Genomic DNA, 24,703 nt, shown 5'->3' with positions numbered 1-24,703 from the left:
TTGACGGGGGTGGGCGACACCAAGGGTCGGACCAATCAGCTTTCTGACATGGCAACAGGGTGGTTGAAAATCTAGATCGGCCAAGTGAAGAAGTGTGCCGTAGCGAAGATGCTTTTTTTTTACAGCTTCAGAATATAACAAACTAATAACTAAATTTAAGCACGCTAACCCGAAAACCAGATAATCTGAGCCCGGATAATAGAGAGTTTTCTTGGAAACATGATATCTGTGGTCTGTGCATGAGACATGCAGGGCCTTAATGGAGAGGAATTTATTATCCTACATGATTGTAACCCACTAAGGAATACAATATTTTTTTTCCAAAATAGTCAAGTTGCTATAATTTTGTTATTACGTGTTTCCTCCCCCCACTCCCCCTGGTCGTGACCTTGCTCGGAGGCGTGGGTAAGTACGTGACGCTGAGTGTTCCTACTCGTCCGGAAGCCGAGAGGACGACATGCCAGCGCTTCCCCCCCACTCCTGACAATGCAGACAGCGGCCGCATCCGTCACGGTTTAGCGGGGAGACCGCCATCTGTACAGCCGCGCGCCATTACGGGGCGTTTCCGTAGTTCGGCGGCACGAGGCAACGGTTCAGTCGTGACGGTAACTATCGGCGGTCATTACGTGTGGTTAGGCTACCCTGTGTTGTTGCCAACTGCACAAATGATTGGTAAATGCCGGAATCGAATAGCGTAGTCTAAAATTATGGCACGTACGTTAAATCTGTTGAAAAGTTAATAGCAAGCCGACAATACGTCTTCTAAATGGTAGTGTATCAAGTAGGTACGTACTACAAATTGCAAAATTGCTACCGGTGTCTGTCTGCCTATTATCATGGCAGGAAACTGAAACTGTCATGCATTACGACAACTTTTCTAGATCGGCACCTAAATCTAGTTAGTTAAATCGTATTGTATTACAAGCGAATGATAAGGAAGCGATACAAACTAAATTATAGTTTTTTTCTCTTTATTTTACTTTAAACTGATACCATGTTAGAATTGGCAGATTAACTCATGAAATTACTAAATACACAATTATTAATCGGCCATGTTGGAGTTAAATCCTTGTAACAAAAACGTGTGTATGTTATGTAGATACTCATAACTTTGTCGTCATTGTCGTTGAGACTGCGAATCCTAAACAAACTGGGATTTCCCATAAAGGAAAGGAAAAAAAAAACATGTTAAATGTTAAAACTTATTTCAATCTTAATTATTCGTTTGCTATACATCTTAATATTCAAGCAAGTGTTATTTTTTTCAAGTATGATTTTAAATCCAGTAATTATTTTTAATCAGACGAGGGGAGGGTCGAAGCCGGGGCTCGCCGAATGGCTAAGAGCGCGATTCATAGTTTTTTTTTTTTTTTTTTTTTTTTTTTTAACCTTTACTTTCATTTCCCAGTTCACTGTTAACCTATTTATGAATGTGAAGTTTTCTATTGCTGGTTATTTGAAGTATAATCTTTGCTCTGCAGTAAAAGCTGAAATGATGTGATAAAATAATTTTTATGACTAAAAAACGGACCTATAGTACGAATTGAAAGTGCTCTCAGTCAGTGACATTATTCCGTTTATATTGTGTTATAATGTTTATAAAAAAAGTAAAAGAAAAATTTTCAAAGATGAGGCTTCAACCACAGCCGTTGAGATTGACAAGCGCGCGTCTTACCGCCATGATATCAAACCCATTGACATATTGTAAGGCGAATATGTATTATATTTAATGTAATGTCGATTTTCTTAGATATTTTTAAAGTTTAGATTACTTTTTACTATAACTACATTTGTTTACTATATACCTATATATAATTTTTTCCCCAGGGGTAGAATCACTATAACAAAGTTTCATTTGGCACCATTACGTTTGGTATGTACCCTATGTTCACGAAAGTGACTATATATGGATTCATGTTTCTACACGTGGATCCGCCATCTTCGGGTCACATTTCCATTCATCGACTCCTGTTCCATTTTCATGAAATTACTCCTACCTAATGTCGTATAGCGAGAGCTAAGATGTTTATACGTTAATAAATGGTATATTTAATATTTAACCAGGCTATGGTTTTAGCACCTTCAATTTTCCAGCCCCTTAAATACTGACGCTCGTACAAATTCCCGTTTGGCCCGTTTGTAAATCGGGGCCAGAATTTGACGGACATTTGCCTTAGTTGAGGCAAGGTTCGCACATTAAGAGCTTTTCCTAGACCAATACAATACAATATTATTGCAGTTTTGTAGTCATCCCTAACATTCAAGGAACACTAATTGTAGCAGTCTACGTCGTTGGGTGGTCCTATGGCGATCGCCCCCCCCCCCCCCTTTTTTTTCTCCCAGTAACTACCTTATGACAAAAAATACTTTAAATATAATTCTATCTAATCGGCACCTTATAATTGAAGTCTTTTAAATTATGTTTATAAAATTTATTATTTTTAATTGAAAGTGATACGCCACTGTGTATTTTTAGAACACTAGCACACTTTTAAAAAAAAATCAGTTAAAACTATTGTTTTGAGCATTAGTTTTCAAGAAGTAAAAAAAAATGTCACTTAAGACACTTTTTTTTTTCTTCCCCCAATTCGGCCTCCAACACTTGATTGGGAAGTTATTCAATGCGACCCAAACCCCTCCCAGAACTCGAGGCTGGCACAAGAGCCCGACTGCCGCCGGGCTGCCTGTCCTCGCGAGTGCAACGTCACCGCGTGGAAGCCGCTCATTGCTCGTCCACTCTCTACCTCTCTCTATTTCTCTCTCTCTCTATCTCTCTCTCTCTCTCTCTCTCTCTCTCTACCCCCCCTCCCCCGCCAAATAACAATCAACCTGTTGATATGACCTTCAAAGGACGCAGAGAGCTGGGTCGGTGGGCACAGGGGTCGCCAAGCTCTTCTCTCGGCTCATGGAAATTCGCGGGAATAAGGGGATAAGTCAAATGTTGGCAAAAATGTTTTTTATTTTTTTTTATGGTATGGAATAAAGGAGAACAAGCTCTACAAAATGGTCCAAATGGGTTAAGTCTAGCACCCTTGTGTGTTAGAACTTTTGGAGTTACATCACAAACTGACAGTTTTCGTGCGTGAAAAAGGGGATAAGTCATTTACAATGACATTTTGACATATCCCCCTTTTTCCCGCGCACCCGCAAATTGCAATGCAGAACTCCAACTCAGTAGGTACCTATATCTATGCACATTGTACTACCATTTATTTGTTAACATTGGTTTTAATTTGCATGCTTGTGCACAGTGGCTTCATGGAGAAGAGGCTGATCACACAATTCGAGTCATTTAGTATATTTGATAAAAAAAAGAGTAAATATTTCGTACGGTACTATTATAATAACTTATTAATTTCTACTGGAAACAGCCATTTTTATTTTTATTTTTAATGAAAGTTTGACCAGTAGAATGACAGCAGTAGTATAACTAACATACTGAAGAATTGTTTTGTATAGGTATGCAGATACCTACTGTTTAAAATAATATGCTAAGGTTTGGTCATGAAAATGCTAATTTTGAGATGGATTTAAATTTAGGGTTATTGGCCTGTATAGATAGCTATCCAACTAGCATCCTTAACTGAACACACACACACACACACACACACACACACACACACATATATATATATATATATATATATATATAGGGCAAGTGTACCGAATATGAGACCCCTTTTTAAAAATATTTCTATTTTGTTATTAAAACCACTATTGGTAGATTTATTTATCTTAGATGATAGATTATGTAATGCACTTTTACTTCAAAACAGAATTGAGCACTTGTATTAAAACAGAAAGTAATTAAACTAAGAAATTTAAAAAATGCGAAATTTTATGAAAACAAAAACGTGTTCCTAATATGAGACATCCCCTAAATTATGTTCCAAATTTCATATTTGATATAATTTAGTCACTTTTTGCACTTTTGTTTGTTACACATAGGACACACAAAACATGGATCAGCTCCGCAATCTTCATGAGCCCATCCATAGCACTTGAGGCACTGCCGCCATTTCTAGCCATGTTTGCCCTCTAAGAAAAGGCAGCCGCATAACAAACACTCAGCATCATCATCACTTTCAGATCCATCACTTTCATTTGAACTGTCATGCAGCGAAATATTTTCGTCACTGGAGTCCTCAGAATCTACAGCGATGAATGATTTGGTAGCTATCCGTAATTTGTCCGTGTTGCGAGATCTGGTTTGTATAGGTCTAGCTTCGTTTCCTTTCTGTTTTCCAAGAACCAATTTCTTACGAATTTAAGCCTTTTTCTTCTTGCGACATTTTCATCCAAGCTTGTTTTGTATGGCCATGATGTGATAACATTATAGCACTGCCACATCTACTGGATGTTTCTTTTAAAGGAAAATTTGGTAGTGGTGAAATATCCACAGGTCTGATAAAGGGCCTAACTGCACTGCTGCAACATGGCTGATCTGTCTGCATCGAAGTTTCTCTTGGGTGGCTCTGGTCTTCTCTACAAATGGCTGTATCTGAATTCTCTTGAGCTCCATTTTCTTCTTTAGTTTCTTGGCCATTTAATGATTCAGAGAAAGTACCAAATTCATAATCACGAAATATGTTTCGGTTAAATGGAAACAGGCCTGTTTTGTTAAAAGAATTAAGAGATATTTCCATTGTTGCTGCTCTTTGGTATGCAGCACTGAAAAGTTTAGCCACTGTAAAGTTTGTAACAACATGATTTGGGTTTTGGCGCAGCCAGTCTTCTACTTCTTGAGCATAATATGACTTGAGAGGGAACATAAAACTTATGTCCAACGGCTGCATCTTATGAGATGAGTGTGGAGGTAAGCAGATGATCGAAACCTGGCTTTCCCTGGCCTTCTCAGCATGGCCTACATATCTAACTATGTTCTGTTACAAAATTTTAAGATATTTTATATAAATTAAACTTATTAGTAACTGTTCTTACAGCGACAGTATTATTTTTAATCTAAATCACCTAATATGAGACCCTATCTAAAATTAGGACATGTTAGTGGTCTCATATTAGGCACCTTATAATGGCCGCTACAAAACACAACAACAAGGCTGAAATTTTAAACTGCCATAGTTCCTTATTTATGCACATGGAAGCTTACTTCACTGCTAATAAGAGAGTATGAATGGATAATTAATATAAACGTACCACTATGTTGATAATAAAGCTGCAAGATGCCACTCACGAAAACTCAAAATGAAGAATATCGTATAAACTGTTATTCTGGATCTCGCGCGCGTCAGATAAAAGTCTTACTCTATCCGTGGTCGGGAAATGGAGGCTGCTGGTAGTTCCAAGCAGTGGCGTAGCCAGGATTTGTGTATGGGGGGTGTTAAGAAGCATGGCCTCACCCCCCCCCCCCCGTATTAAAGCGGGGGGTCCGGGGGTCCTCCCCCGGGAAAATTTGGAATTTAAGGTGTAAAATAGTGCTATTTTAGCAGTTTTCGGTACTTAAATTTAAATATTGTAACGGTAAATTTGTTTTTATTAATTTAATATGAAATTTGTTTGAGTGATGAATAAGAAATTAATTAAAGATTTGGTGCTAAGGGGGGGGTTTGAACCCCTAAAACCCCCCCCTGGCTACGCCCCTGGTTCCAAGAGCAGCTGATAGGTAGCAGCTCTTACTTGTCAAGATAATCAAGGTTCTCATATTAAGGCCGGGTCTCATATTTGGGTATCACCTACCATATATATATATATATATATATATATATATATATATATATATATATATATATATATATATATGGGTGTGGAAATGAAAGTCCACGAGGATAGCTCAATTAACCGTACCCAGTATGGTTTACAGACATGATATATCCCTTGGCTCAACAATTGTCCACGCATTGTTATTATTATTTTTTCATTTCCTTTTCGACGTTGCCGTATTCGCTAGACACTGGACATTTTGGGATTTTTGGTTCCTTCCGACGCGAGCTTACCTCTGACTTGTGTTTTATATAATTACGACATATTTACGAGTCATATTAGACACATCTTCAATTATTTTGTAATTTTTAATTTAATACCGATCATCACTTACATTCCGGCTGATATTTTTATTGTCCCCTTTCACAAGCTCTTCACAATGACACCCGAATCAATGTCCTAGCTAAACAAGTTTCAACGCTACACCAATTTGTAACTTTACATAAAGCTAATTTATAACGAGCACGCGCATGCGCCTACACTGGTACGAAGACGTCACAGGCAAAACAAATAGGCCTACTGCGCGACAAACACGCACAGACCATCGTGAAACTGGACTGGTGTGCTGTTGCGCATCTATAGTCTCTGTCAAGTGCTCTGCCCATTTCTCGTCTCTCAGTCATGGCCTTATCCTATGAGTGAAAGTGCTCGTTTGAAGATTGAAGACCTGTTGTGTTAGCTCAATGTCACGCTGTTCACTCCGGCGTTGTCCACCTTGTGTGCATCTAGTGCTGGTTGCGGGCGAAAGCCGATAACCATAACGTAAAATAAAAATAATCTGTCACTGTCTCGACAATTTGTGACTTCGCTCTTGAGATACTTAGTTTAGCTGGTAGGTATACGGAAATGTGTGGTATACTGTGTTCACTTACATTCAAACAGCGATTATTAAAATAACTTTCATGTGTATGCCATTTGGTTTCCACAAAGATAAAGTTGAAACCCATTTTTAAATTATGATATTAGTTCTTCTAAGAAATTATTGTCTTTTTTTTTGTTTCGGCATTTTGTTTCAAGTTATAAATGGACGAGAGCTTGGAGTGAATTTTGTTTCAATGTATGCGAGTTAAAGGTAATAATAGGCATACGTTTGTACCATAGAGACAATTATTGTTTTTTTTTTTATGACTAGTAGTTTTAAAATTGTATAAATTTTGGTTTACTTGTTGAATATTAGTGGAAATAAAAATACATCAATCGTATCAAAGAACTCGTCACATTGGATACTGGCACGATAAAACATTGTTAAAGTAAATTAAGAAAGTTTACTCTTGTTTTTCATGTTTAAGGGTGGCTTTTGTGGAGGTGAAGTCTAGGGAAATCGTTTATACTAAAGGATCCACGAAATTGAATTATTTTTCCAACTTCCAACTGAAAAATTAACCTTGAATCATACCCTAAATCGAACTTTAAATCTAGGTAGGTTTATGTAAAACTTGCATTTCTTAAGAAGAAAAGTGGTAATATAGTTGAAGGTATAAACAATTAATAGAGTCCAAAAATAACGATAGTCTTTATTTTTGCTCTGCATATTTGTGAAATTTCAGGCTTTTTAAAAAAGAAGCCAAGCAACTCCAAAAATGGTATGATTTTTGTGAACCCTCTTTCAAAGGTGAAATTTTCACATTTCTACCATTCCACTTCCCAAACTTGTATCACAATTTTTTTTCTAACCTAACTAAAAACTAAGTGTATTCGGGAGGGGTTCGGATTAAGGGAGGGACCTAAGTGCGTCTCAGGCCGAAGTTAGTAATGCTGTGATTAACCATGCAGGGAGAGGGTGCATGCATCGTGTGCTAGGAGGGGATTGGTCAGCCATGGCAGCAATTGATGCCATGACTAAATCCCCTCACTCATAAATCTAGAATATAACTAGAGTTAGGTTGGGCCCAAGTAAAACCTGCATAGACACAGAGAAAACCCTAGGCACTCTCATGCGGGGTGCAAATTTGCATGCATTAAGTGTAGGAGAATACAGGAGACAGAGGATGGTCTGGATGAAGAGTTGGACAGAGTAGAAAAGAGTCTACCATGCGGGGGGTTGGGCACTTGGACTCGTGGTCCGCTTTGTATTATATCCAGGGCTGGATTTAGTGACCAGAGACGCAAGTGCCTCTGGTGGCGAGTGGCTACACTGACCACTCACTCTACTGCCAGTCAGCACCTAAAACTAAACTTGCATCACATTGATTCCAAAAGATGGTATAAGTCTGCTTGATATTATATCATTTGCGAATGTATCCACCTGCTATCTGAAGGCAGGTAGTGACACTACCTCTTCCAATAGATAAGGGAGGTAGCTGCGGCGAAGGGCATGGCCCGCCTGGCAGGCCTCACCTCCAGTGCCGGTTGAGTTTCGGAAAGGCATGGGATTTTGAATTGCAAGCTAAAATTAAAAATTAATTAATTACTTAAGTTGTTACACATAAAAGTCACCACAATACTAATTCAAAATAGTGCGAAGCACACAGGTGAATTGTCGACCCCCTGGGGTTCTCTACCTGTTGTGTTAGTGCTGACCCTCATGTCTGATGGCATCGCTCGCCTGGCAGGCCTCACCTCCAGTGCCGGCTGTGTTCTGAAAGGCATGAGATTTTGAATTACAGCTTAAATAATTTAACTAAATTTTTATTTCTTCGTAATTTAAGTGGGCTGGCTGGCAGCCCGGCGGGAAACGACTAAAGTCGCCCCCGAAAAACCAGTGCCATCCAAACTAATGAGCACAGCAATGTGGAAGCTCCCAACACCCCGCATGGTAGACTCTTTTCTACTCTGTCCAACTTTTCTTTCGGAACCATCCCTCTGTTTCCTGTAACAACCTGCTTGCCAATAATGCATGAAATTTTGCATCCTGCATGTAAGTGCCCAGGGTTTTCCCTGTGTCTATGCAGGTTTTACCTGGGCCCAACTTATCTAGTTTATAGTCTAGAATAGTCAGTTAGGGGAGTTAGTCATGGCGCCAATCGCTGCCATGGCTGGCCAATCCCCTTCCTAGCACATGATGCATATGCTCCCTCTCCCGCATGGCTTAAACCCTGAATGATTAGAGCGTATAGGTTTGGGCCTGAGACCAGTGGCGGATTTACAAATTTTCCAGGTATAGGCTGCAAAGTTTTTGCCGCCCTTGCCTCTACAATTTTCATGTCCTAGATTAAGTTCGTTACAATCCCTTTTTGCGCGATTTTTTGTTGGCAAAATCATCGATTATATCGTCGTAAGTAATATTGTTCATTAATTCCGACTCTATGCACAAAAGTGCTAAAGCGTTTAATTTTTCTTGGCTCAAGGTCGATCTCAGATAATTTTTTACCCTTTTTAGACAAGAAAAACTTCTCTCACCCGAACAATTTGTCGCTGGTGTACATAAGGCCATACGAAGGGCTATGTCCAAGTTCGGATAAACGTTCTGCAAACTTTGTTTTCGCAGAAACGAAGATAGACTCTGTAATGATGTAAAATCTGGTTTTACCAGAATGCTTTGCGAAGATATGTGGCTTTGAAAATGTATGCATTCTTGAACCAACTCAGTCTCTAAATCATTAGGATACATTTTTTCTAAGGACAGAGCCTTTTTCGTAAGGGTTGATAATGATAACTCGCTCATTTTGGTCAGAAATGAAAATTTTTCATTGAAATTGTCGTATGCCTTCTTCCTTTTTTCTAATTCGGATACGAGTCTATCAATGATGACGAGAAATGTATTAACCCTGAAAGTATCGCTAGTATCACTCGCTGTCATACTCATTTCTTCATCGGGTGTTTCATCAGCAAATTTTTTTCTTTTCAGTTGTCTTTTTCCCAAGTCTTTTGTGTACTGCTTCGACGCACTTAATTCCATTGCCATTTCTTCGAAATACTTGAAGTTTTCTCGTTGCTCTACGAAAAACTTGCGAAGAGATTCATAAAGATCGGCTACAGTAATCAAATCTACGGTATAAGCCTGGATTTGAACATTTACTTTGTTTATTCTTTCCAAAAAAACATTCCACACAACAACCATTAACGCTGTTTCCAGTTTTTTTAATTTTGAAAGAATTCCCATTGCTTCATTTCTTGTGACAGGCTTTTCGGTGCAGTCATTCCTGATTGTTTCCAAAGCTTTAATGACTTCGTGCCACGAATCTCTCAAACTTCTGCATGCATCCTCTCTAGCTGACCAACGTGTGAGGTTTACTCTCTTGACTGTTTTGCCTTCTCCGACTTCAGTCATCAATATCTTCCAGCGTTGTGTTGAACTTGAAAAAAAAACGTATATTTCTTGGAGCAACATGAAGAATCGACAAGCTTCTGTGCAAGATTCAGCAGTCGCAGTTGCCACTAAATTTAAAGAATGGGCAGAGCAAGGAACGAAAAAAGCAAACGGTGCTTGACTTTGAATTTTAGCCTGTAAGCCATTGTATATGCCAGACATATTTGCGGCATTGTCATACGATTGTCCACGGCAGTCTTCAATGTTCAAACCCAAGGTTTTTAGTTCCGAAGTAATGGCAGCAAACATTTCTTCAGCTTTATGTCCCACTGAGGGCAAAAACTTGAGGAATCTTTCACAGGGTTCTCCTGTTTCTAAAACATACCGAATCACGAAGGTGAGCTGGTCCACATGTGCTATATCCGGTGTTGAATCGATGATTAAGGAAAAGTATTTCTCCCTTCTTATCTCGTCTCCAATTTGCTTCAAGACTTTATGGCACATCAAAAGTATAAATTCATCACAAACGGTCTTCGATAAGTAACTGGTACTTCCGGATCCTTGATTCCCAAATCGTTCAATATGACTGGCTAAGAAAGGATCAAACTCAGCTAACAGTTCCAGAATCATAAAATAATTTCCGTTGTGTGGATCACCGAACTTTTCACTTTTTCCTCTAAAAGCGAGACCTCTTGAACACAGCCGCTTCACTACAGCAACAACCCTTTTCAGAACATTTCTCCAATAAGTAATTTCTTCATCAATTTGCAAATGCAGTAAATTGTCGATTCGACCATCAATCGCACTTCTAGCTTTCAGACTAAGGATACTGGATTTATGACGCGCAGAGTTTTCATGCTGAGCTACTCGGTGTTCTGCATTTTTCCAGTCATTAAATCCTTCGTTCTCGAACTGAGTTTTATTCTCCAATGGACCGAATGCTAAACATGGTCCGCAATATACGGAACTCTTACTTTCAGAGTAAACCAGCCAATTTCGGTCCTTCACTTCATTGTTTTTCATTTTTCTTTGAAAGATACTCACTGGCAAGAAACGACGTTGATCAGCATATAGTTTTCCACTTTTAGAGAAGTCAGAAGACTTGTTTTGATAAAAGCCGCATCTTGCAATAATTTCCCTTAAAGTATCGTTAATTTCCCATAAAGCTGGATCTTTGTTTTGATCTACAGTTGTTTGCTTTTGGTCATCATTTAACGATTCGGTCTGAGAGGCATCTTCAATTTTGGAGCACTCGTCGTCAAGAACATAATCATCAGTTTTTTCTTTAGTCGATAGTTCAACAGATGACAGTTGGGCAGCAGAATTAAAGTCCGTTTCATCCTTTCCAGATTGCATTGTTGAAGTTCCCGTTTTTTCGACCCAATTTTCATTTTTAAAAAAACTGTCAATTTTTGTGGTTTTTCGTATAATTTGCTCTTGTTCTTCTTTTTTTATTTTGGCCTTCTTTTTGTACTCCGCTCCACTAAGTCTCTTTCTCCCATCACTCATTTTCACAATTTTTTCTTCAGGAACTGAAATGGAAAGGATTAAATTAACAAGTTTATTTTTCGTACACAAGCAGCGATAGGGGAGGGCAGGGTAACGTAGCCAGAGCGAGCAAAGTGGCCATTGGCTGTTACTCAGCTGGAGAGTGATGAAGTTTGGTAGCGAGGATGTGAAACATTTGTAAGAGACGCCATTAGTGTTCTGAGAGCACCCGGTCTGTTTGCAGTGAAAGTTATTTGTTTTATTAAGGTTTTACTGGTTTTACTATTTCTGATGTAACATGTAAGGTAAGTAATAATTACTGTTGATCATTATTAAATACACAGTAATGCCATAATTATTTAATATAGCCTATCCAAATTAGCATGTTTTAAACTTTAATACCACATATTAATAACTGTAGAAGATGTCTTTTTTTTTTGCTAGTTTTTTTGTAATGGCGTCTCAGAGGGCAAAGTGGCCAGCCACCACCGCATGTTCACTTTGCCCGAACTGTATATACTTAGCTCTATTTATGTATTACTAAATAATAAAACAAACTATTGAACATTTTACATTTTTTTTTAATCTACACTGTAAATTTCTAACGTGTTTTGCAATGTGTGTGTTGTTTTCGTGTGGGGAACGACCTTACACAAAAATTTGCCAGCAGGAGAGGCTTGGCAGATAAGGTGGCAGTATCTCAAGGACGGCTCATATTTCACAAACAAGTGCAGGTGGCCGGAAATGGTATCCCGTGATTTAGTTTCCTTAAGATAAAAGAAAAATGAAAAAAAAAATGTCATATCATTTACCCGATTAGTGCGACGGGCAAACAAAAAACAAACATGAGTCGCTCCAATATTTACATTTTAATGGTGTTTTGATTGTACGAAAACTATATTATTGAAGGGTTATTTTATATTTTGATTTTAATTACAATATACAATTTATGTATCGTTTTATCTTAGGATGGCCACGTTACCATGCTCACCCCTATCCTTCATTCAGAATTCACATAATAAATAGTTAACGTAAAAACGTATTTTTTTAATGCTATCACGAAAAAATTAAAATTTCTTTGCATGGTTTGCGATGAATTGTTTATTGTGAATTATTATTTCTATTTTTTGATGTTTGCTTCATTGAAAAAGACAAAATGACAAGATAACCATGAGCAATCTTTTAGAATACTATTTATAGTTAATATGAAAATGTTCTAAATTTAACGTGACCATGTTCCAAGCTTCAAAATGAAAAATATTATTGCAGGGCTTTTTCAATAAATTTATTCTTTATCGTTACAGATGCTTTATTATAATGTATTATGATTATAAAAAGTTTTTACTTACCGGTGCTGTGAAAATATTCATACAATGATACAATTCACGAAACACTTCGAAAAATAACAGTCCACACGACACACCTACGTAGAAATATCAATTCGTTATGCAATACACGCGTAAGACAACTGTGGTCCCGACTCCCGAGGTAACAGCTCTAATTGCCGCCCCACCCGCGACATGACGCGGTTCGACCCTTGAGGCGGACTAGGAGAAGGGAGGGGACAGTCTGGCTGAAGGGATAGCGGCGGAGGGAGGGCGGAGGGGCCCTTCTGACCTTGGGTAGTCACATTTTTCCCGGGACCATAGTTGTCTTGGGCGTGTAGTGCCAACCGAGGCCTTGTCCATTAAAATTCGCATTTACTGACTAGCGAACTAGCTGTTTTACTCTGGAATATGGAAGTTTGCTACACGGATTCACGGAACGTACAATGACAAGGGAGAGGGGAAAGTCATCGGCAAAATTTGTTGCAGACTTCTATTTGTAAAACATCAGAAAACAGAAAACCGTCATGCAGAAATATTTTTGATTTCTATGAGGTAGCAAAAAAAAAATCGGTCCCCAAATTTGCCGCCCCAAAAATCTGCCGCCCTAGGCTCAAGCCTACTCAGCCTACTGGTAAATCCGCCACTGCCTGAGACGCACTTAGAGACTGTCCCTAATCCAGACCCCTCCCAAACACACTTAGTTTTTATTTAGGTTAGGAAAAAAAATCGCACTCGATGCTAGTGATGTCGTGTCGACCGAAGCCAAAAAATGGTAGAAATACACTCATAAAGATATAAACCCGACGGCGCTACTATATCTTGCCCTTTAATGATCAAATGACCACTAATTTAATTGGAAATTTGTAATTCACAGTATTAACAGTGCGCTCGTCGGCGTACAGGTTAAGTTACTCAATTGTAAACTCACCTTACTCTATAAAATTTTACATAATATATAGTTGACTAAACCAAATTTTGTAATAATTTGAGAAAAAATATTGATATGGTGTACTTAGGCTTGCGAATGAATATTGCTGAATTTGTCTCAGTTTTTTTTAAAGTAAAAATGTCTCAAATACTCCGCAGGTATACATTTAAAGCATATGTTTTAGCAATTAGTAAATGTAAATCTTTTTTATAGTGAAATATGGTCTCACTGACCAAAAAGATATATTTATTTTAGCGTCGACAATCTGTACAGTTGGTTTCACTGCTGGTATTACTTGTTCATTGAATAATAACAAGGTTATGTAAAATTGTGTGGACGTGGAGTGGGGATGCGAGTTTTATGAATCGTGCTGAAGTTCTGTAGTTTGCTTTGCTGGTTTTTGTTTTCATTTTCAGTGTTAATAGTGGTAAGATGACTGTGTTACGTTATATTAATTTTGTTATTCTCGATTTTAGGGAGAAAATAATAATATGGCAACAACGTTGAATAATTTTTCTTTAATCAATAAAGACCATAGATTTTTCATCAGTAACTTTTCCTTTTAATGATATTTTATTCTACGTGACCTATGAAAAAGCATATAGGTAGCATGACTTATCACTTAAAATTTAAAATTACCTAACCTAAAAATTCTGTTAACAGGAAACTTTGGGAACGTGTGTGATATTTTTCTTTCATTTCACGTAAGTATGTTTACATTACAATATCTAAATACTTACACAACCCTAAAAAAATACAAAAAATATACATAAAATATGTAAAATACTATTACTATTGTTGCCAAAATAATAAATTAACCTAAAAGACTTAAGTAGGCACTTTACAAATTTATCCCTTATAAGTTGACGTTGGCAAGATAATACAATTAATGTATAATTTAATTGTAAGGGTTTTATCAAAGAACAGTTGAATTACAGTCAAATATAATTGTAAAAAAAAAATAGTTTTGAACCTAACCTCTCTTATATGCACCTTGATTTAGAAATATTTTGGTAAATATGTAGTTCGCGGTATTTCTGAAAAATAATGTTAAAAATCATAAAATACTTTTATTCTATGCTCTTGAACGTCCTCTTTTCATTAAACCCGGCGGAGATAAGAAATTCCAAATACTTTAGGAGATATTGCCCTTTTTATTTTGCTATACAAGACCTGTGCAATCATTCGACCGGCATAATGTTTTTATTTTGCAGTGTGTTCGTGAATGCCTAATTAATTAAAATGGTCGATTAGGTCAGGTCAGTTACATTATAAATACTTTCAAACTAAGTGGACATTAAAAATAATGTGAATTAATTTTAATGGTTGTTTAGTTTTAAAAGTATTTATAATGTAACTGACCTGACCAAACAAACTGAGACAGAGGATGAACAGTAGGAACTCACGTAATTTATTTTTGTACTTATTACTTGCGCAACAATATCCAAATAACAAATAAAACATTAAAATTTGAAACGTTAAAAACTCACCTAAGTTAGAGGCGGGTACAATTCCTTTGCCATTAGTAAAAAATGATGTAGTCGTTCACCTACGTCGCGAAAAGAAAAAAAAATTCATACTTGTAAACAAGAAACAATGTTGAACGCCTCATGAATGCACAGGTATTGTGATGGAAATTAAAAAATTAAATATCTCCAAAAGTATTTGGAATTTCTTATCTCCGCCGGGTTTAATGAAAAGAGGAAGTTAAAGAGCATTTAATAATGTACTTTCGGAATTTTTAAAAATTTTTTTTCGCAAATACCGCTAAACTACATATTTACCAATTTTTTTTCAAAGGTGAGCAAAAGATAGGCTTTGGACTGTACTATCATATAAATATGTATTAATATGTTAAATATGTACTTACGATCACAAGGCCAACATTTTTAACCTGTTGCTCGTAGAAGTTAAAAAAAATGTGTGTGCGCCACTTAATGACCTAGTGATGTCTGATATACAGAATGTAAACATCTACACATTGAGCTGAGGCTACTGAGCTACTGACTCAAACACAACACAACTTTACACCATATCACACAATGTCGTCTGTTTCATCTAAGGTGGGAAACTCAAGTTTCAGTTTTCCAATGTTTGTAACTGTCATTTAAAATTACATATCTCGCGATAATCCAAATTTCTTCCTCATGTTATATGTACAATGTTTAAATGAATTCACCTGACTTCAAATACTGATGAAATTTTTTTTTTTTTCATGTTTTAACAGTTTTATGGAGTTTTGTTCAAAATTAAGTCGCAGTGTTGCAATCACTTCTGCTACCCAATACCCAATTCTGTTAAGTAAAACTGAAACACAATCGAAGTTGAGTTCTACTTCGAATGACATGAGCGTTCATAATTTTCTTGACTTTATTTCTGGGCCGGGGGGGGGGGGAACCCCAAAACACCCCTATGATATACACCCTAGAACTTCTCGTAACATCTGGATATGTGTAGTGTATTGTAATGTTGCATTTTTTTTGACAGGTAATGGCTGGGAATGGAAGAACTTCAGTTGGCTCTGTTTATCACAGCCTGGAAGAAGTCCTGAGCGTTCTGAAAAAACCAGAGGTACGTAAAGTCTACAGTATTTTCAGACTTATTGAAATTTGCCTTTTGGAAGCTGAAATTCAGACCAGTAATGGATTGGCTCTATGATAGTCACGGTTCAAACATATCCTCAAATTGATGTACTTACGAGACCTGAAGCTTTGTCGCCACCCACCCCTGCCTACCCGCCAGCCGCCTGCAGTGGGCAAAACAACCCTCCCAACCTTGAGAACAGTCACTAGCCTGATTTAATTTGTTTCAAACTTTGCATTAATTATTATTTAAAGCAATTGCAAAAGGACCTAAAGCCATCACATAAATTAATCATGGTTTTATTAAGGCAAGTGTGCCATTTAACACTACCTACCCAATTATAAGGATTTTCTAGTTATAATTTTTTTGTACCTTTTGGTGCGAGGTGACACAATCTCGTCTCGCCATTACCTTCTGGCAGTCTTCGTCAGACTGCGGACTGGGGCGGACACTCAGTTCAGTGGGGAGTCTGCAATTTTGAGTACTGACTACTTCTTTCTGGTAATTATAATTCATTGCACCCAAACCTTTAATTAATCACTCCCCTTGCATCCCTGGGTCATTTTGCGATGAAGGGCCTAACTCAACCGTTTAACAATGTTTAAGTACCTCTGTAGTTCCTTTTATAATTAATAAGTTACAGAAGATTGTTTTAAGTTGATCATATGTTAATTACAAATACCTAAACATTTATAGACGTGCTAAGAGTTTTTGACATTAATGGATAGACAATGATTACAGCAGAGAGCAGTTGATTTACTTACCTGAATCAAAGTTTTTTTTATTCAATCTTAAGCACATGCGGCTGTAATTGCTGTGTAAAGAACCTTCAGCATATATGTGTGTATATATATGTGTGTGTGTGTGTGTGTGTGTATATATATATATATATACACACACATATACATATATATATATATATACACAAACACACATATATATATTTTTTTTTTGCGATACACTACGTCCCTGTGAACTGTCATCTTTTACTTTTCATGTGGTGATTGGCATTTCTTGTGAAAAAAGGTAAAAGAATTCTATTGATAACATATTTTAAAGTGCAAATATATTTTTCTGCCTGACTGTATATTCTCGGGGTTTATTTTTCTGTTCATATATGTATCATCTCAAATTTTAAACACATCATAAAATAGTCTTACCATGCTCATCAGCTATTGAGAGAATCTACTAATTGAAACTAAGTGAGATAAATAAGCAAAATCGAATTTATCTGCATCTGGAATCACTACTGTGCTATTTATTATAAGGGCATTGGAATATTATGAGTGGGAATTTTACCTGAAGGATATTTTTTTTTTTCTTCATTGCAATTGCAATATTGTAGATTCTGTGTGGATAATTGTTATTTACATTATAAAATTAAGTTTTAAATACTTGTTATTCTTTCTTCACAATGAACCTTTTGCTTTGTTTATGATCACATATATTTCCAAAAACCTTGCATAGGTATGTGATCATAATGATAATGAAAGGTTTAGCTTGCTACGTTTAAATTACAGCAAATGCATTGTTAAAAAAATTCAATTTTTTTCTAAGGTAATTTTTTTTGTAGGTAATGTGTACCACTATTGTACCATAGTGTAACTTAAATATAACAAAATTTTACCACTACACAAACTAAAAAAGGATAAATTAATTGGCGACAGTTTGACACTGTCTCTATGGAAAGTAACTAAGCATTAATTCAATATGGGGGGAAAAATTTTGTTTATCTAACTTGGTGCCATTCAGTAGCTAATTTGAATATTTTTCTTTGCTAGCATCTTTTATAATTTTCAGTTTGGCATACTGCCCGAGGTGCAGCAGTTGATTTCCATTTTCAATTCAGAACGTGAGCGTTGCAAGAAAGTTCCTCAGTCTGCAGCATCAGAGAGTAGCAAGAAGTTCCCATTCATTGTGCTGGAAGGTCTGGATGGAACTGGTAATAATCTTACTATGGAAGATGAACAGTAAAAAATATATATGTACTATGATAGGTTTTTAATCTGAAATTATGTGGCTCAGAACATTCTGCCGATAAAATTAAAATTATGTGTTGATAAAATATTAGGGTTGTGCGAATGTTCGGTATAACGAAACTGAAATCAAAATTTTGCTACTTTCATTTTCGATTTCGGTCAGAATTTCATCTGTTGAAGTTCATTTTTAGCTAAATATTGCGAGCCAAACGAAAGTTCAATAGCTTACCGAAGTTTGTTTGTTCTAGTTGAAAAAGAACTCGTAATTTAATAAAATTTAGTAATAACGTATGCAAATCATATAAAGACATTAATTAGAAAAAAGATTTCCGTTAAGATTAATTTACGTGGTGATGAAAAAAACTCACGTTAATGAAAATACAGTAAAATCATAATGTGAACAAACATGGCCGATAAAGTAAACAAAATTCAAATGTGATTACAGTGGTAGGCCTAGGTATCAAAACAAAATCATGCAATATTTGAAAAATTACCTGATTCATTTGCTTTTAAACAGTATTCGTAAAACATACATTCCAGAACTGTTAGTACACTATTTAGTATTTACCGTATACACATAAACACAGAACTTACCTTCTTTTATTCGCGCACGGCCAAACAGAAACATTGTCGTCCGCTTTATTTAAATTTTACATACTCTGTCCGGCATATAAAATCCTCATAATATACAGCCAATTAGACAAAAAGGTCAACAAGTCACTGCGTGTAATGACCACTCGGCAGCAACCATTTGTTATGTTTTGTTTTGACGAAGTCCCTCTGCCTGGTCTACAGCTTCCTGAGCTTTCTGAGCTAGCCATGTGTGACAGTGGTGCAAGATGGCGGCCGTTCCGCAGTAGTCACGTGTTTTTTCGTCAGTGCCTTGCACGTGATAAATATATTATCATAGACTGCTACATTGTGTACGACTGTAAAGGAAATAGTCTGTGCGCTGAAAGATCTGGATTGATTCTTAAAATTTACGAGTGACATGGGGCTGTGTTGTGTGGTTCGTCATCTGTAGAAAATTTCAATTTCTCTGTTAATTATAAAATTTCGCTTAACTTTCGTTAAGAATAGATTTATCAAATAGAAAAATTCATTTTCGTTTCACTTTCGCGAAACTTGATAAATTTTTTTTCACTTTCATTTCGTGTGGATGAAGTCACTTTCGCACATCCCTATAAAATATTAACCTTTTCATCACAGCAGTTTAAAGTATTGAAAGACATCTATACATGTGCTCTATAAATATTTTGTCTAGTGAGTAAAGACATTGTCACTGTACACTGGTATTGCTGCAGCGAGGTTCCACTGGTGTGATCAGTTGAAACGTGACGTGTGGCAGGCAAGACGACGGTGACCAAGAAGCTGTCCAAGGCCCTGGGGGCGACGAGCAGGGGGACTCCGCCCCAGTGCCTGCTGGGGCTCAGGGACCAGTTCGACAAGCACCCCATACAGCTGAGGAGGGCGTTCTACTCCTTGGGGAACTACATCGCAGCCGACGAGGTGGAGGTGCTTCGCTTCCGGCAGCCCGTCGTCATGGACAGGTCTCGGAGGAGGCAGTCAGCACGGAGTTGTCATACTGTAATCTGTCTCATGGCGACCACAGTTGCCAGATGATACCTCCCGGGTTGTCAACATTCAAAATCTTATTTCAAATACCATCATTAATTATAATAAGTTTTCTTTTTTTAATTTTACTATTTTTTTTTGTTTTTCTGAGACCATAAATTATATCTATTGTAAACATTATTACAGATTTTAATATTCTGAAGAGAAAAAAAAATTAAATACTAAAATATTATTTCACAGGCAAAACTATTTGTAGCAGCTTGTCACTATTAATTACAAGGTATTCCATAAAATGATGTGCTATGCTCTCTAGCAGGAACTGTAGTTACCTCTACACGAACATGTAGAGTAGTTGGTGTTATTGCATGAGAACTGTAGATACATGAGCATACATGTATTCTCACAAGTGTTTATTCTATACATATTACATATGAAAACAACATGTTATAGGAGGCGTAGTAATTATTATTTGTTTAAATGCAAACATTTAATGTAAAGTAAAACTATGTACAACATAAGTAAAAAGTGCTTGCACTACCTTATTAAAGTTGTTTTTTATTTTATCAGTTCATATATATATATATGTAGAATAAATGTATTTTTTGTGTAATTTAAACTTCACAGAAATATATTTGGTAAAGAATTTGTAGGCCAAATGTACAAGGTAAACAGTAATTCAATTATAACTTTTGCTTAAATTTTATGTATGGTGTTTAAAATATTTAATATTTTATTTATTTCGCTATTTTAAAACATAAAGTTCAACTTAAGTTTCGTTTATATTTTTTTCATATACTTAAATTAGTGCTGGCCACTCGGCTCGAAAAAAATTGATTTTTTTGGCACTACTCGACTCAAAAAACACTACTTGTGCACCACAGCCTATAATATTATCTTACAGCTATGAGATGTCACAAAAGGATTATAGTTTGAAAATTACATTTTTGTAATGTCTGGTGAGAATATTTGTGACCCAATTACAAATACCTGAAAACTGTTGCAAGTCAATTTATTTAATATTATCGACTAGGAAAAGAAATAATTCACTAAATGTTGAGACAGAGCCTTAAGGAGCGTATACGCAGTGTCGTGAGATCGTGACGTGATGTTTGTGATCACTTGTCACTGAACATTGTGAATGTGAACAAAATGTTACAGTCTCTTGTCAACCGTCATGGCGGCTGCTTCCGACAATGCTCGCTAAGCGAACCTTGGACGTGGCCGTGTGAGGAGAGCTGAGCACTCCTCGTGTTGCGCTCGTAGGTTTTGGCACAGCACGGCGGCGTACGCCGTGGCATCGGAAGCACGCGACGGCGGGGGAAGCTTGGCCGAGGTGCCCGCGGCGGGCGACCCCGTGTACGACTGGCCGGCCGACCTCCTGAGGCCGGACGCGGTGCTGTTCCTGGACGTGAGCGAGGAGGTGCGCAACTCGCGGCTCTCGAGCCGCGCTGCCACCACGCCCGAAGAGGACAAGCTGAAGGAAGACAGAGTGTTTCGGGGGAAGTGAGTATCAATTGTTTCGAGGACTTCGCATTTTCCATTTGCTCACTGCCATTGTTATGAATATTCGTTTGACGAATAAGTGATTATTAGAGACGAGATTTCGTGGTTTTATTTTCAGGCCAATTTTGTTTTTAAAACAGACGATTTCTGTGTTAATGGTTTTATCATATTTATGAAATATGTTTTAAAAATAGATAACTTATTACTGAACAAATATGACTTATGTTCCATGGTACTAATTTCTCCAAATCTGTGTCATTTTGACTGATGCATTCACTTTTACAATATATAATTATTTGTAATAAGTATGTCTTAACTATTCGGACCAAATAAAATTAATCTTTTAAGTATTTTTGTGTTTGAATAATGTACCAATGTTGTAATGTACAAATGATTAACTGATAACAGTTGCTGAATAAAATATTTTCATTGAATTTAGTATTTTAAAGCTTACCTATTTGTCATTAGAAAATTGAAAATGTTGATGATTTTGATGATTTTAGTTTCGTTTCGGTGCTTTGTGGTGTATTAACTTTAATTGTTGTGTTATATGGTGTATTCACATGCTTTTCCGTGTTATGTCAATTCTATTGCTATTCACAATTTAATCTTGTCCCTAGTGATTAAAAATACTCATTGAATAGTGCATTCCATTGATGGAGAAACCAATCTCACTTAACTGTTACTACAAATTGTTCACATTTCTTTGGCTTATGTTGGATTTGCACAAGAAACATGCTTTTCAGCATTTTGACAACGTTTGTTGCTACAGCTTTGACATGGAAGCCTTGGACAATTATACATACCGTGTTTTCTCGTATAATCGTCGCACATTTTATTCTAAAATCAAGTTTGAAAAGTAGGGTTACGACGATTATGCGGAAAAAAAATTTTTTTGTTAGGTAAAGTTATTCATAAAAAACAAAACCCGTTCATGGAAAGTACGTTTATTTAAAAAAAGGTGGAGTATACAAGAGCACACCAAACAATCTATATTAATAATTCCTTAAACAAAAACCTTTCTTCAACTTTAAATAGAAAAACCAAAACTCTAACGCGAACGCAAGCCACTTGAATCTGACGTGAACTAACGTGTCGTAGTACACAATTGCCACGAAAGAATGCGGGCTATCAAATGTAGTTAACTCGGCACCTGACAGAGAGCGCGTGTTGCATGCAATTGGCGAGATATCGATATTCGACTATGTGCACGCGCTCTATACGGGAAGCAACATAACCAAACATGAATGATGCGCTGGCTACATTTTTATAAGCAGTACGCCGCGGTAACGCAGACAATCAGATAAAGGAAATACCATTTAAAACGTCTTTATAAGAAAATTTACACGTCAGACAACTTTGTATTTTCGTTAATTATATAAATAAGTGGTAATGACCGAAATTAAATTTTAAATTATACCTACACCGCGGCGACACAGACTATCAGATAAAGGAAATAACGTTTAAAAACGTCTTTATAAGAAAATTTACACGTCAAACAACGCCGTATTTTTCCTTTAATTTATTAAGTAAGTGGTAATGACCGAATAAATATTAGATTTCTATTTTAAAATACATCGTTTTATACGGAAAAGATACCTACACAAAGCGCTCGGCATCTACTAGCGGGACCAAAAACATCATGCGACGTTTACGCGAGAAGTTTTTTTATCCCAAATTTGACAGCCTAAAATATGGTTGCGACGATTACGAGCGTGCCTCGAATATGCGATAAAACACGGTACACATAATTGTTTAGATCAATGAATTTTTGTCAATGTGATGCTGCTGTTTGTGTTCACTAACATGGTGTTGTACTGGAGCTTTATAGTGCAGTTAAAATAACATTATTTTGCAAAATGAGAATTTTTAATTAATGTTATTTTCATTCAATAACTATTGTCCTTTCATAAATGTAGCACAGGCAATGAGACAAAGACGTAATGGAAGTAAATTTGTTTGATATCCATGCAGTTGTGAATGAGTTTCATAATTCTGTAGAAACTTCCAACTGTTGCATTGCTATTCACTCATTGCTGATTTTTTGTTTCTAAACAAGATGGTTAACCCTTCTAAACTTTGTTTTCTTCCAAAAAAAATTCTTTCATGTTTAAGATTGAAAACGTAATCTCTTTTCTGTGTTTTCCAGCTTGGTGGAAGTCTACAAACGAATGAGAAATCCTGGGACTATTAAAATCGATTCAAATGGAACAATAAAAAATGTTCTCATTGAAATTAACACCACTATTCAACACCTGACAGACAAGTGCAATGTTTCAGAAGCCATCAGCAGTCAGTAGACTGACATCAGTTGTTGTGTTGTTCATTACCTTAATATAACCTTTTATAACCTTTATATAACCTCTACTGTCATGTAACTTTCAAACTTTTTTTTAATTCTGGACAATGATATGTCATCTTTATCTTTGCACCAGATCCTGATGCAGAAATCTAGTATTTTATTCTTCTCTTTTTATTGGGGTAGGCAATTTCAGTTTTTTTAATTAGTGTGCCTCCTTTTAAGTATTCTTATGTAATTTCTAGATGAATTGCTGTTACCAGACAAATTAAGTTTCTTTTTTTTTTAAAACAGTGTAGTTAAAAATAAATACTTGATGCTGTTGAATCCCTACATTGAAAAAAACTAACCTATGAGATAACAGTAGGAGGGAACAAAGATGCAGGCCATATTTTTACTGTGCTCAAATGAAAATGCAATTTAACTTCTATAATCATCAGTTCATTGTTTTCCTCATTAATTTTTTTTGTTAAGTCAGCAAAATGTTTTATGAAAAATTTATATTCCATATAAATTATATATTTTGACTTAACACAAGATTGCCATAAAAAAAACTTGAGTAAGTGTAGAAGTATCTATTTATTATCTTTTATCTATGTAATTGTAATATGTGTATGCAAAACTTTTATAATATGTTTCAATTTCAAGTAAATACTTCTCATGTAATAATATTAAATTAATAGTAATTTGTTTTTCTAAGGTTAGTAGTAATGGTTTTGTGAATTGTGTATTTCATGATAAAACCTCTTGGTATGTTGAGAGTTGTATGCAGGGATAGCTTCAGGAAGACTTTTCCAAAGGAACTATTGTGTAAATAAAGGATGCAGTTGTAAAACATAACATCAAATCAGATCTCTGAAGGTTCTGTTCATTTCATTCCTTTTTTTATTGGAACCAGTAAGGAATCATTAAATTTTTTAACAGAATGTCGGGGTTCGGGTTTCAAGAGGGTCGCTACAGTGTTGATTGGTAATGGGCGCCACCACGTGGAAGGGCACGTGGACCCGGCTATCATCCGTCTCAGGGCGTGACGTCACCTGTGTGAGGCAAGACTGGACCCTCGGTTAACTCCTGTAGTACGCTCAGACCTGACTCGCTCTCAGCGTCGGG

The 24,703-nt window shown here is 36.5% G+C and overlaps 1 protein-coding gene across 1 annotated transcript; it reads left to right on the top strand.

The window, feature by feature from the left end:
- The first annotated feature begins 535 nt into the window (after positions 1-535).
- On the top strand, positions 536-24,445 carry LOC134541956 (UMP-CMP kinase 2, mitochondrial-like). Its single transcript, XM_063385714.1, has 6 exons — positions 536-605; positions 16,142-16,225; positions 18,038-18,179; positions 19,565-19,766; positions 21,055-21,294; positions 23,444-24,445. Exons 2-6 carry the CDS (start codon positions 16,145-16,147, stop codon positions 23,592-23,594), a joined length of 816 nt encoding a protein of 271 aa, XP_063241784.1. The 5' UTR covers positions 536-605; positions 16,142-16,144; the 3' UTR covers positions 23,595-24,445.
- The last annotated feature ends 258 nt before the right edge of the window (positions 24,446-24,703 follow it).

The sequence above is a fragment of the Bacillus rossius genome (assembly GCF_032445375.1).
Source record: "Bacillus rossius redtenbacheri isolate Brsri chromosome 4 unlocalized genomic scaffold, Brsri_v3 Brsri_v3_scf4_2, whole genome shotgun sequence".
Lineage (NCBI taxonomy): Eukaryota > Metazoa > Arthropoda > Insecta > Phasmatodea > Bacillidae > Bacillus > Bacillus rossius.
The sequence above is the reverse complement of the archived record's forward strand: the minus strand, read 5'-3'. Positions and strand labels throughout refer to the sequence as shown.

What these genes read in the sequence shown, in the direction of transcription:
- LOC134541956 (XM_063385714.1), top strand. Translation starts at nt 16,145, where the DNA reads ATGGCTGGGAATGGAAGAACTTCAGTTGGCTCTGTTTATCACAGCCTG. An exon ending in GCGTTCTGAAAAAACCAGAG is followed by an intron (nt 16,226 to 18,037) that starts GTACGTAAAGTC and finishes TATAATTTTCAG; the next exon opens with TTTGGCATACTGCCCGAGGT. An exon ending in GGAAGGTCTGGATGGAACTG is followed by an intron (nt 18,180 to 19,564) that starts GTAATAATCTTA and finishes GACGTGTGGCAG; the next exon opens with GCAAGACGACGGTGACCAAG.